Source organism: Rhinolophus hipposideros (genome assembly GCF_964194185.1).
Source record: "Rhinolophus hipposideros genome assembly, chromosome: 23".
In the NCBI taxonomy this organism is placed as follows: Eukaryota; Metazoa; Chordata; class Mammalia; order Chiroptera; family Rhinolophidae; genus Rhinolophus; species Rhinolophus hipposideros.
Window position 1 is genome coordinate 9,010,195 of NC_138069.1, and position 14,813 is coordinate 9,025,007.

Sequence of the window (14,813 nt, forward strand, 5' to 3'; positions counted from 1 at the left end):
ACAACAAAAATGTCCATAACAGATAAATGAATAAAGAAAATGTGGTATGTCGTACAATGGATTATTATTCAGCCATAAAAAGGAATGAAATTCTGATTCATGCTGTAACATGGATGAAACCTGAAGACATGCTAAATGAAATAAGCCAGACATAAAAGAACAAAACAAATATTCTATGATTCCACTTATATGAGGCTCTAGAGGAGTCAGATTTATACAGATAAAACATGGACTGGTGACTGCCAGGAGCTAAGGGGAGGGTGGGAAGGGGAGTTATTATTTACTGGGTACAGAGTTTCAGTTTGGGGAGGTAAGTTCTGAAGCCATGTGAATGGCTGCACAACAACATGAAGATACTTAATGCCATTGAACTGCATACCTAGTAATCGTTATAATGGTAAATTTTATGTTATACATAATTTACCACAATAAAAAAAATGCAATATATCTTAAAAGTTTTTAAGTTACAGACTTAAAATACACAAAATGTAAGTCAAGGCTCTAAAAAAAAACAACAACAACAACAACAAAACATACAAAATTGTGTTTAAGGAACTATTCGATCTTGTTAATTTAAAGTTACAACGTACCATCTGGGAAATACGCCATTCTCCAAACTTGTTGTTTGGCTGCGTCGCCAACGCCTCTGGTAACTGCTAGCACAACTTCGGGTAAGTGAGGAGTTTGGAGAGGGAAACGGTGTAATAAGCAAACTGCTGAGAGATGCTGTCAAGTCAGAATAAGAACAAGTATAATGTGTAAGTCAATTATAACTAAGTATAAGGACAATTTCTTTTTAACAAATTTAAGAGTGGTGACTCAAATTTTCCAGTTTGCTTCATGAGCCTCTAAAATTTCCATTGAAAGAAAATATCATTGGAGCCAGGTCCCAAAGAAAAATCATTTATTAACAGTGTGTTGGCAAAATACTCTGAGACAATTCCCCTTTGACATCCTTACCCCCACCTCCCAGAAGAAAACGCTACTTTGAAATAAAGCATTATCCCTTTGGCCATGACACAGTCCCCTAGCTTGGCTGAACACTCAGTGTTTAAATTAAAGGAAATATGATGTGATTCAATTTTAATGCAGCAGTTGGATTTTAAGAACAAAAGGTATATTTGAAAGTGTCTCAATATCACTTAAAGATGTCATTTAAAAGTACTCGTGGATCACTTATGCATAGGTAGTCAAGCCTCTGACTGCTTGACCACTTTTAATAAAAGTCATGACTATACCTATTAAGCTCCAAAAAGGGTAAACCCTATAAACTGCTCTCTGGAGCATTCTAACGGGAGACACATTCCAATAGAGTCCACTCTAATTATAATTGCTGCAATCCCTAAAAGTAGGAATTATTCTTTTTCCAAAACCATTCTCTGCAATCCAAAAGCTCTGTTTTTTCTTGGGCTAGGAATTCTCTCCTTCCCACTGGATTTATAGAGGAAAAGACATTAAGAACTTGCTTTTGTTTGGCAATATTTTAGATTCCTATCTTCATGATTATCACTACATACTGCAAATTTGTAAAGTAGTCAAAATCAGAGAAGTATTATCATCATCTATGAAAAGGTCCATGCCACATGATATATCATTTTAGACACCAGGACTGAAAACTAAGAGACTGACATTATGAAGATCTGTTCATTTGAGTTCTCTCTGACAAATTCAGTGATAAAGGGGAGGGCGTTATGTACCATGCAAACATCTGGATCACCAATGAATTAATTCTAAACTACTTTCTTGAAACGACCCCATTCTATCAATTAATATTGTAAAACTTTGTGCTCTAAGATAAGACTGGGTATGTATAACTAACCTGTGTATGGCTTCTGTGAAAAACCAAATGTTACTAAATTTGGAAAAGCTGTTTTACTAAATTCTGGTATTACAAATAACCCTATAAGAAAATACGCAATTAACTTAAATGGCATGCATGATTTTAATGATTTAAAGAAGGCTTATAGATCAATCTAGCCAGGCCCTTCACTTTATAGCTGAATCAAATGAAGTATGAAGATGTGAATTTATCACCTCCAAAATTTTTCCACGGAAAACAAAATCTCTAGATTATATAGAAGCAACAATATTAAGAAAAATATACCCTAGATTAGTTCCAAAGAACAAAAATAAGAAACTCAATTAGAAAAGAAGAATGAGATTATTTGAGAGATGCAGACTTTTCCTATTATAGTAGTGGTTCTCAACTCTAGCTGTCCATCAGAATCAGGTGTTGACTTTTCCATGTTGTTTTGTTTCTCAAATATGGATACCTAAGATTTTCTCTAGGCTAAATCAGAGTCTTCAGGAGTAGATTGCAGGCATTTGAAAATTTTTTTTGAAAATTCTTGTTATTCTACTGTAAACCTAGAGATTACAACAAGTAAGTCTGGATTCTCATCTATACTCAAAATTGAATTGCAAACAATTTAAATACCAAGAGCCATATAATGTCACAACACACATGAACAACCATCGTGAATAAAGTTTCTCATAGCTAACAAAAATTCAAGCCTAAGATTAGTCAGTCCTTCTTTCACTTACGCTGATCTCTGAGCCCTGACAAATACTTTTCCTTTTAAATGGCATGTCCTTCTGCCATGCCTTTGCCTGGGTAACATCTACTTATTTTTCAAGACACAACTCAAGCGTTACCCTCTGTGAAGCACTGGTGGTCCCTGCCCTTGCCCAGGCTGTTAGATACTGTTGCTCTGAACCTCTTGGCACAGGTTTATTACAGAACGCATCACACAATGAACCATGACAGATGATTTTCCTAACTATTCTCTCAGTAGACTCTGCTCTTAAGGCAGAATCTGGGCTTTACTCTTTTTCTTTATCCCCAGCATGTTTCAATAAAAGATTGTTAGACAAATTTTAGGAAAGTCCATATTTGAAAGAAATATGTGTAATATTAGAACAAAGTGCGTAAGTCTTTCCGGGCAAGAGACTGTCTAATTAAACTCCAGTTAGGAGCAGGTAGATACAAGCAAATGTGTTCTTCTACCATGCTACTCAGCAGTCCTTTCCTCATCCTGGCCCAGCCAGAGCCAGTGTGCATTCATCCAAGCCGTGTTCCACCAGGCACATTTCAGAGCGAACATGAAAATGTTTTAATTTAAAATATTTCTCTCTGCTGTTTCTACAATTCTCTTATAATATCAACACTAACACACTGCATACATAAAACTGAATGATAAAGTCAAACATAAAAAAGAAAATCAATGTCGCCTAACAGCTATCTCATAAACACTGTACATGAACCTGGCCTTACCAGAGCGTGCTATGCCACTGTCTCTGTCCTCATTCAGCTCTCTTCCAGGCATGTCCATTGGGTTGCTGTGAACTGTGAATCAAGACAAAACTGTCAGTTATAAAATATATTGCTATTCAGATTGATGTTGTTCCTTTTATATAGCAAACTAAATCATGCTCATCTCATTGCATTCCTTTATTGTTTTCAACAGCATGGCACAAACCCAACACCAAGAGCTATTACTCAGTTGAACAAGCTTTAAGCTCTGATGATTTGACATATAATATGAAAATAATGCATATCTGAAGAAGCAAAGGTGACTAAATTAAGTAGAAGCATAGTCAATGACATAAGAAGATATTCACAATATACTATTAAATGAAGAAATAGAGCAAGCTATTAAACAGTAAGAATGACGTTGCTAGGGCTACGTGATGGGTACATGACAGTTCACGCTACTCTTCTGCCAATGTCAGTATATGTTTAAAAATTCTCCATAATAAAAATTTTAACAAAATGGTTTCAAATAGTATTACCCCAATTTTGTTTAGAAAATAAATAAATAAGGAGGTTCTTTCTGCCCGACAGATGGCTAACATATATTTTTTTGCCTATTTTTCACATTTTCCAAATTTTCTATAATAAATGTACATTGTTCATATCTCATATTTGTAAGGAAAATAAATATTAATTAAAACAAGAAGTTGGATACAACTTCCTGAATGCTGAAGCATAAACACACTCTATAATCATCAGTTTAACGATATAAACAAATATACTCATATGTGTCTTTTATAGAGAAATTATAATGGTGCTTGTTCATCTAAATCTTAGCTCCAAGAGAAATCATTCTTATGAAATAGTATAGATCAGAAATTTTACAATAATAGTAAGATATTGGTGAACTATGGTACATAAGCTACTCAGCCATGGAAACAAGATAGTGTCACATTAGAAATTCCAACTGGATTATAATAATATTCATACTAAAATTTAATGTGAAATACTAAAGTTAAAATCATTATTATATAATGAGACAAGAAATGACAAACTGAAATTTCATGAAAATGTCAATTCCACTGAATAAATTTCTGGAAACTTCAAGAACATACTCAGCGGAAATAAATTTAGTTTGTGCACTTCCTAAGCAACACTTTCTTAACCACACTCTCCCCGACTGCACTGATTTACTCTCTTGTTTCCACAGCTTAACTACACATTCTAGCCGCTGGGGCACACCAACTAGTCTACCCACACAGCACATGGCAAACCTGCAAAGAAAGAGGCGCTCCTGATCAGGCGGAGCGGACCCTGTTCAGAGAATGCCCGCCTGGGGCTGCAGAACTGTGAAAGACCTACATGGCAAAAACGTAAAATACATGTGAAAGAGGGCTGTTAGAAAAGCAGCAGTGCGTCAGGAATAAAAGGTGAGCTAAGGCAGCACAAAAGCAGACCAACAGATATGGACAGAAACTTTTAAACTAAATAAGAATAATTCAAGCTGGCTTCCCTTTTTTGAAATGGCATGGTTTCCCTCTGGTCATAGCTATGTCAAACGTAAGAATTTCATGCCTAGTTACTAATAAATTTGTATATAATAAAAAATAAGCTTCCACTATACAAGGTAAAAATTATTTTGGGGCGGCTAGATGGCTCAGTTGGTTAAAGCGTGAGCTCTCAGCAACAAGGTTGCTGGTTCAATTCCCGCATGAGATGGTGGGCTGTGCCCCCTGCCACTAAGATTGAAAACGGCGCCTGGACTTGGAGCTGAGCTGTGCCCTCCACAATTAGACTGAAGGACAAGGACAATGACTTGACTTGGAGCTGATGGGCCCTGGAGATACACACTGTTCCCCAATATTTCCCAATTAAAAAAAATATTTTAAATGTTCAATCCTTTCTAATCTAAAACAGTATTTTCAAAGATAAAAAAAACACACAGTAAAATTCGATATTTGCCAAATAAATTTATCTTTTAAAAAGTCACTTTTAAAATAATAGTATTCTCCTGCAACAGCAGTAAGGAGAAAACCACCTAAATGCTTGGCTGAGAACACAGAACACAGCGTACAACAAAGAGCAAATACAGAAAAGGGATCTATTGACAAGTCAGTACAAAAATAGTTTTTTCTAACCTAGTGATAAGTTACAACGTAATGGAAGAAACCAAACTTCCTAGACCGGGGTCAGCCACTAAGGAAGCATGCCACCAACACAGCCTGTCGGGGCCAGACTCCTGGCTGTCCAAAAAAAGTGGCTACTACACACTTGACCAAGAGAAGATAAGAGAGTCTAAAAGACCCAAAAAGGACAACATTAGAGCCTAGAAGCAAGCAGCTGGGTTACCTGTTAGTTACTCTTAATCAAGATGGCCTAAATAGCCACCTAGGAGGTTTACCTAGGATAAAAAAGGGAACTTTCTGTTTAAAAAGTGACAAATGTATTTAAATTGCTAATAGATATTTTTCTATAACAAGACCTCCTATAATTAAAGTGCATATGCAGCAATCCTTTCATGTTTCATTGTTCAGTTCTTCTTTCAAAACTTATCTGCTCTCTTTAAACTCCTTCCCTACCTACCCCTTCCTTCCTCTCAGCGTGTGACTTTGTCTCCTATAACCCTATGTAAATGCCTAAGTGTATGTGTGCACACTGATAGAATACACCAGAGGGGAACTCGCCTTTTCCTACCAACCTATCCCCAAACTTAATCAAATTCTCACCCATCCTTGCCTCCTTCCTGCCTGAGCAGTAATGACAGGTAATATTATTCAGGCCTTACTGTGTGCTAGGGAATTATTCAGTGAAAAATCCTGAGACGTCCCTCACTCTCTCCCTTCCAAAGCTAATTCTTCTAAGTCAGCTAAGACCTTCAAAAATCTCACTTTGCCAAGTATTACCTATATCTCTAACTTCATCCTGTTTATAACCTCCTTTTCCATTAACATTTAAACACAGCCAAAACTATTCACTATTCTAACCTGACCATATACGTATCTAATCCTATAGTTCAGCATTTCTTACACTGTGGTCCCCACTACCTGGGGAGTCCCTCAGCCTTTTCACAGGGTGCCTGTGAGGACCTTCCCTTTCCAACTACGTATCTGTGAGACTGGATTTTTCTTAATACACTCCAACCAAAACAACATATCACAAGAGGCTGAATACAGAAGCAGATATGAGAATCTAGCCATCTCCTAGTAAGCCAGACATTTAGGAGATTTACAAAAGTGTAAAACAATGCCAGTCTTCTAACTCAATTATTTTTGTCTTGGAAAATAGTTATTTCAATACATGTTATTTATACTAACATGAAAGTGGTTATCAGTGTGAATTTTTAATGAATTACTACGCGAATATTTTTCAATTTTGTTTTCGTTTCTAATACAGTATGTATCAACAAATGTAACCCATATAAACAAAAGTTCTCTGTGGTCCTCCATAATTTCTAAGTGTTTAAAGGGGTCCTAAGAACAAAAAATTTGAGAACCACTGCTTCATCTTGGAAAAAAAGACTAACTTCTAATCTCTCCTCAACTCTGCTTATATTCTCCCCACTGAAACTGTATGCGCAGGCCACCAAAAGCGTCCTGTTGCTTAATGTAGCCCAACATTACATTTTGAACTTTTCCCCTTCAGTTTCAATTAATACACTAAGCTTTCTTTCCTCAGTCTCCTTTCTGTGCTTCTCTTCCCCTTCTCCTTTCTTTAAAGCCAGCATTCCCCAGGGTTCCATCTTCAACAAGCTTTCCTTCCCATTCTTTACATTTCCTAAATCATCTCTTTCATTCTTGCTTTCCATTACCATTTATATGCTAATGATCTCAAATCCATGGTAGATATAGCCCTCTGACATAGACCTGTGTTCTCCCTTCCTTAATATTAAGTAGGCTCTGGGAAGCAACCGCTCAGCTCCGTAAGTCTCAAAACTTCTTATAGATCAGTGAAGCCACCAATGGAATGGAACAGAAGTAACACCGGTCACTTTCTGGCTGTGGTGGGTAAGAAGGGGACACGCCCTCCCCAGACCTAGTCCCCCCTCACTGGGGTGGTGCAGTGGAGCTGTGCTTGGAGTCCACATGTGGAAGAAGGCATAACTCCCAGGAAGGGAAAAAGACTGGAGGAAAACTGCTTACCAATGAGGAATACCCTTCTGAACATTACATGAGTGAAGAAACCTCTACTGTTTTAAAATTATTATACGTTCATTAGTTTTATGTTACAGCACCTACTACTACAATATACCTATCTATTTAACTAATATAATGGATATCTCCACTTGGCTTTCCCTCCAATACTTCCAACCCAACATGCCCAAACCTAAAATCATCAATTCCCTATTTGTTTCTCATAGTGAATGGCACCAATATTCACGCAATTACACAACCAAATGACAAAGTACCACACTTGATTCCTCATTTTCCTCACCTCTTCATTTACCAACTCCTACCCAGTCTATTTTCCTAAATGAACTTCTCAATGACTCTTTATCCTCACTAACACAATCTTACTTTAGGTCCCTATTACCTGTCACTTGGTTTATCACAAACAGCCTTCCAATACAAGTCTTTCTTCAATCCCACCGGCTTACTTGAATCCATTTCCACTGCATTAAGATATTCTTTTGCAGAAATAAATCTGAACTGAGTATTTTTCTATATAGGCGTACCTCGTTTTATACCATTTCGCAGATATTGTGCTTTATACAAATCGAAGGTTTGTAGATGCCCTGCATTAAACAAATCTAGAGGTGTCATCTTTCCAACAGCATTTGCTCACTTCGTTTCTGTGTCATATTTTGGTAATTCTCACAGTATTTCAAACTTTTTCATTATTATATTTGTTATGGTGATCTGTGATCAGTGACCTTTGGCATTACTATTGTAACTGTTTGGGGGTGCCATGAACCACTCCCATATAAGACAACAAACAACTGATAAATGTTTATGTTCTGACCAATCCACCAACTAGCTGTTCCCCAATCTCACTATTCCCTGAGACACAACAATATTGAAATGATGTCAGTTAATAACCCTGCAGTGACCTCTAAGTGTTCAAGTGAAAGGAAGAGTTGCACATCTCTCACTTTAAATCAAAAGTTAGACATAATTAAATTTAGTGAGGAAGGCATGTTGAAAGCCAAGACAGGCTAAAACCTAAGCCTCTTGCACCAAACAGTTAGCCAAGATGTGAAGGCAAAGGAAAAGTTCTGGAAGGAAATTAAAAGTGCTACTCCATTGAATAAGCGAATGATAAGAAAGAGAAACAGACTTATTGCTCATATGGAGAAAGTTTTGGGGGTCTGGATGGAAGATCAAACCAGCCACAAGATTCCCTTAAGCCAAAGCCTAACCCAGAGCAAGGCCCTAACTCTCTTCAATTCTACTGAAGGGTAAGAGGTGAGGAAGCTGCAGATGAAAAGTTGAAAGCAGAGGCTGGTTCATAAGGTTTAAAAAAAGAAGCTATCTCCATAACAAAATTGCAAGGTGAAGCGGCAAGTGCTAATGTGGAAGCTGCAGCAAGTTATCCAGGTCTAGCTAAGGTAAGTAATGAAGGCCGCTACAATAAACAACAGATTTGCATTGTAGACGAAACAGCCTTTCATTGGAAGAAGATGTCATCTAGGACTTTCATAGCTAGAGAGGGGAGAAGTCATTGCCCTGCTTCAAAGGACAGGCTGACTTTCTTGTTAGAAGCTAATGCAGCTGGTGACTAAGTTGAAGCCAATGTTCATTTGTCATTGCAAAAACCCTCAGGCCCGTAAGAATTACGCTAAATCTACTCTGTCCATGCTCTGTACATGGAACAACAAATCATGACAACGTATCTGATTATGACATGGTTTACTGAATGTTTAAGCCCACTTTTGAGACCTACTGCTCAGAAAAAGATTCCTTTCAAACTATTACTGCTCATTGACAATGCAGATGTGCACCCAGGAGCTTTGATGGAGATAAACGAAATTAGTGTTTTTTTCACGTCTGCTAACACAACACCCATTCTGAAGCCCAAGGAGTAATCTCAACTTTCAAGTCTTATTATTTAAGAAATACATTTCATAAGGCTATAGCTGCCACAGGTAGTAATTCCTCTGAGGGATTTAGACAAAGTAAATTGAAAACATTCTGGAAAGGATTCACTGTTCTAGATGCCATTGAAAACATTCATGATTCATGGGAAAAGGTCAAAATATCAACATTAACAGTAGTTTCGAAGTTGATTCCAACCTTCATGAATGACTTTGAAAGATAGCAAGAAAACTATAACTAGAAGTGGAGCCTGAAGACGTGACTGAATTGCTACAATCTCACGATAAAACCTTAATGGATGAAGAGGTGCTTCTTATTGCTTCCTATGGAAGAAAGTGGTTTCTTGAGATGTAATCTACTCCTGAAGATGCTGTCAAGATTGTTGAAATGACAACAAAGGATTTAGAATATTACATAAACTTAGTGAATAAAGCAGCAGAAGGGTTTGTGAGAAATGACTCCAATTTTGAAAGAAGTTCTACTGTGGGTAAAATGCTATCAAATAGCACTACACGCTAAAGAGAAATCATTGGTGAAAGGAAGAGGCAATCAATGCAGAAAACATCACTGTTGTCTTATTTTAATAAACTGCCACAGCCAGGCCAGCCTTCAGCAACCACCGCCCCAATCAGTCAGCATCATCAAGGCCAGACCCTCCACCAGCAAAAAGATTACGACTCACTGAAGGCTCAGATGATGGTTAGCATTTTTTTTTAGCAACAAAGCATTTTTAAATTAAGGTATGTACATTGGGTTTTTTTAGACATAATGCTATTGCACATGTGACAGTCTACACTATAACTTTTATATGCACTGGGAAACCAAAAAATTCATGTTATTCGCTGTATTGAGATATTCGCTGTACTGTGGTGGTCTGGAAACACATTGGAAATATCTCTAAGGTATGCATGTATTCTGAAAACTCCTCTGAGTGGCCTTAAGAATGCCCCGCAAAGGTCTCCAGCTATAAGGCCTGTAACTGACAAAGCACCCCAGCCACTATATTCTGAAATCCATTGCCCAAGTTCACACATCCCATAGGCTGCTCCCAGCCACTGACTGAACACAGCATGTACAGACAGTAAGGCAGGCCCATTTTGGCAAGAAGTGAGTCTCTCCTGACAACCAACTTTGACTCGAAGCCTTGTCAATGGCCTTACCCAAACCTGTCTTGGACTGTATGGCAGGCTGGACACTTCCATTCAACCTTCTATTCCTCACTTTGACTTGGGGTCAGACTTGCATCATAATCTGAGGGATCTCTCGACCTTTCCCAGCTCCCTCATTTTCTCAAACAGAGTCATTTCCCCTAATAAAATCGCTGCATATTTAACCCTGTGTTGGCACCTGCTAAAAAACAGATGAAGGACCCAAACTAACATACCTTCGCTGGTACCCAATGCTCAAAGCCTAGGGCTAAATTCCTCAGTATGGCCCATAGGGCCCTTTGTCATATGGCTCTTGCTCACTTCTTTCTTTTCACTTTCCTTACTCCTAATTCTGTGCTCCACCCATCTGATTTATTCACATTCTTTCCATGCTCTATCATCTCTTGCCCTTAGGTCTGTGCACGTGTTATTGCTTTTTCCAAGAATATTCTTTCCCCAAAAGTCAGGCTAATCCTTCAAGCTCACCTCACTTCTTCAAGGAAGCCTTCCCTGACTCTCCAAGATCGAATTAAGTGATGCTCCTCAGTTCTCTCACACCATACTCTTAATCCTGTCCAAGAATTAACTACAGTATATTATGATGGTTCCATTATACTTGTCTGACTCCCACTAAATATAAATCTGTTGAGGTTGAAACTGAGTCTGGTTCACCTCAGGGCCTAGCAGACTGCTTAGCATATGACAGGTGCTTGCTAAGTATTTGTTGATTAATTGGAAATTTAAAGAAAACAAGAAACAGTGCTCAAATATTCTTGATTCACAATAAGAATGTGCAAGTAAAAGTTGTTCATTACGTAAAGCCCGTACATTGTTAAATAATTTCCTATTCTATACTAAAACAGAGAACATGAGTAAATCTAACATCTACGGTATAATTTGCCTTTATAAGTGATAATGAATTTGTATAATTAAAATAAATAGCTTTTAATAAGCCCCTTAAGCTTTGGAAAGTGTCAAATTATAAAGAAAAAAGATTCGGTTATTTCCCTGTCACATTTTTACTTTGCTAAAACCAATGAAATAATTAATCAAGTAACATAAGAAAAAAACACGACTTACATTTTTCTACAAAATACGCACAATTTCTAAAGTACATGCCTGACACTGTAACTAGCCCACAGTGGGTGCTTAATTAATGGTTGCTCATTTGAATGAACATGAATTATGAAAAGTAATAGAATGTTATACTGTTCAAGTTGGAAGAAAAATCTATTTTCTACTAATACATATAATATTATACATACTTATTAAAATAACAAATAAAAATTCTCACTAAACAGGGAATGAGAGAAATATTCATCCTATTCTAACTGCAGTCTACTCTCTAACATATTACAGTCCTTCATGCACTAGAAATATGGTCAGCAGCAACTAGTTCCGCTTTCTTGGAAATAACAAACGACCAGAAATTTTACAAAGAGTTTGTCACTTTCAAATGTTGAACTTAAATAACAACAACAATCAACTAACCAAATACTAAATAAGTTGTTATTCTAATAAACCTGCTAAGGAACATAAAATTTGAATATCTGCTCATCTGAATTAGAGATCACTAAAATGAGCACAATTTTAAAATAACTTTTATTGTTATGGAATAGAGGAGGGGAAAAGTATAATACCAGTCTTCCTCAGCTGAAATATTCAAGAGAGCTACTCAGGGCTTTTTTATATCAATAATAGTACCTTTCAAAGATGCATCAAAGTTAAAAAAAAAATTAGATCTTCAGCAGTTCTTTTTTTCAGATACAAAATAAATATTATGCTCAAAAATATGAAAATCATGTTTTTCAAATAATACAAATGTTATACACACTTGCAATTTAAATGACTTTTCCAATTCTAGCATTTGAAACTCTGGTCTTATAAAAGATGTACATTACTAAGAAAGAACTGCAAATCTTTGTCATACTGTTAACATTTTTAAAACTTATAAAACCCAAGGAACCATTTACCTATATTTCCAAGTAGTCCATTAATAACTGTGTTACTATCAGCCTTTAATGTACTGTTGTCCTGATTGATGAATTCAAGACTGTCTTGCAGCCTAAGGGGGAGAAGAAAGAAATAAATTCCAAATTCATTTTATACTCTTAATGGCAATTCCTTGTATATCCCAATTAAATTTTAAGTGCATAACAGTTTTTTAACCTTTTGTTTTCTCTATTAGTACTATAAACTAATAATTAAGATCAGCGGTTGGCAAACTATAGTCTAAGGGCTAAAATTCAGCCTGCTGCCTGTTTTTTGGAAATAAAGTTTTACTGGAAGACAGCCACACCCAGTCATTTGTGTATTATGTATGGCTGCTTTAATGCTACAATCGCAGAACTGAAAAACTGTAACATACTGTCTGGCCCACAGAGCCAGAAATATTTACTAGCTGGACCCTTACAGAAAAAAATTAATGATTCTGATTTAAACTACAAAGTTTCCCCTCAATTTTGGGCCTGAAAATATCTCCTAAACTTCTTTCAGAAAACAAGAAAGAAAAAAAAAAGAATCAACAAAATTATCAAACAAGTATATTTATTCTGCACATTATAAATGGCCTATATTACTTTTTAGTAAATTCTTCAAAATAACAAAAATAAAATTGTGTGTTTAGTGCAAAGTATCCTTCCTTGAGACTTTAAGAACTATCAATTCGAACTAAAAAAAAATGAAGAAACTGAGGGGATTAGAGCTAAAATCAGTCATTCCAATGTAGGACTTCCAATTTCTACTTTAGTATTAAATTCTTAAAAAATAATGCTTTGGCATAAATATATTTTAAGCATCAGTGATACTATAAAAAACATCTCTCCCTTTCCTTCCTACAAGTCAAAAAAGAGCTACAGGTATTAGAACTTGAGCTAATAAAACCTCTCAGAAGTCTTTTTAGAGCATTTACAATTAATAGAGGCTCTTCAGAATGTCTCTAGTTCGGAGTCAGCTCCTTGCTACCTCTTGCTGCTTTTGACTCTGGATACCCCATGTAGGCTGGCTAGCCAAGTTTCTGATTTGGCACCTACAGAATCCTTTCCTGGGGTTCACTACCACCTCATGCTAGGTCCAGTCCTTCATTTACTTGGTTCTGGCATAGAGCCCATTATCCTGACATCAGGGCAGCTTTACTATTCTAATCTTGGCAATAGCAACTTGTAAGGTCCCTGTGCCCCACCCTATGGCCACCCTAATGACCTAGGCCATTCCTAGTTGCAGGGTTAATTCTGCAGGGAATCTAAAAACTGAAGAGGCACAACCTACAGATGCTAACTCAGCATGGCACAGCAAATTGGAAAATCAGCCTGTCAACTTAACATGGAAATGCAGTCAACATTTTACTTCCAGATATAGCTTCTAGCAAATTAGAGGAAGAGAAACCCCATTTCCTGTTCTCTGACTAAAAACAAGACTCAACAATATGCTGCCTACAAGAGACTCACTTCAACTTTAATGATATACATAGGCAACATGAAGGGACAGAAAAAGATATTCCATGCAAGTGGAAACCAAAAGAGAGCCAGGGAAGCAATATTTACCAGATAAATTAGACTTTAAACCAAAAATGATAACAAGAGACAATAATGGTCATACAATGATAAGGAGAGTAATTCATCAGGAAGATATAGCAATCATAAATATATATGCACCCAACTTCAGAGCACCTAAACATTCTAAGGAAAAACTAATATATCCGAAGGAAGAAATACACAACAACTTAATAGTAGAGGACTTCAATACCTTACTTTCAACAAGATAGATCATCCAGACATAAAACCAACAAAGAAACATAGGACTTGAACCATACTTTAGACTAAATGGTACTGACAAACATATACAGAACATTGCATCTAACAGCAAGAACACCCAGTCTCCTCAAGCACACACAAAACATTCTCCAAGACAGATCATACGATAAGTTACAAAACAAGTCTTGGCAAATTTAAGAAGACTTAAATCATACCAAGTCTCTTTTCTGTCCATAACATGAAATTAGAAATCAACAATAGGAGGAAAGCTGGAAAATTCACAAATATATGGAGATTAAACAACATGCTTCTGAACAACCGATGGGTCAAAGAAGAAATTAAAAAAACATAATCAAGAAATATCTCAAAACAAATGAAACTGAAGCACAGCATACCAAAACCTACAGGGTGCTGCAAAAGGAGTTAGTTCTAGGAGGGAAGTTTATAGAAACAAATGCCTACATTAAGGAATAAAAAAAAATCTCAAACAAACCACCTCAGGTTATACCTCAAGGAACTACAAAAAGAACAAATTAAGCCCAAAGTTAGCAGAATATAGTAAGTCCTCATTTAATATTGTCAATAAGCTCTGTAACGTTAAGTGAAATGATATATAATGAAACCAATT

The 14,813-nt window shown here is 36.6% G+C and overlaps 1 protein-coding gene across 3 annotated transcripts in view; it reads right to left on the bottom strand.

The window, feature by feature from the left end:
• The window catches only part of FNIP1 (folliculin interacting protein 1), a 113,742-nt gene that overhangs the window by 34,075 nt on the left and 64,854 nt on the right, over positions 1 to 14,813 (bottom strand). For 2 of the 3 annotated variants that reach the window (XR_013992405.1, XM_081035781.1), the window contains exons 6-9: positions 12,407 to 12,498; positions 4,528 to 4,611; positions 3,275 to 3,346; positions 591 to 726 (exon numbers count right to left, since the gene is read on the bottom strand). Coding sequence is in view for 2 of the 3 variants with exons in the window: in XM_081035781.1 (XP_080891907.1) it covers positions 591 to 726; positions 3,275 to 3,346; positions 4,528 to 4,611; positions 12,407 to 12,498 (384 nt within the window). In the remaining variant the exon portion in view is untranslated. The remainder of the gene's footprint in view (positions 1 to 590; positions 727 to 3,274; positions 3,347 to 4,527; positions 4,612 to 12,406; positions 12,499 to 14,813) is intronic. The other variant, XM_081035782.1, reaches the window with a different exon arrangement.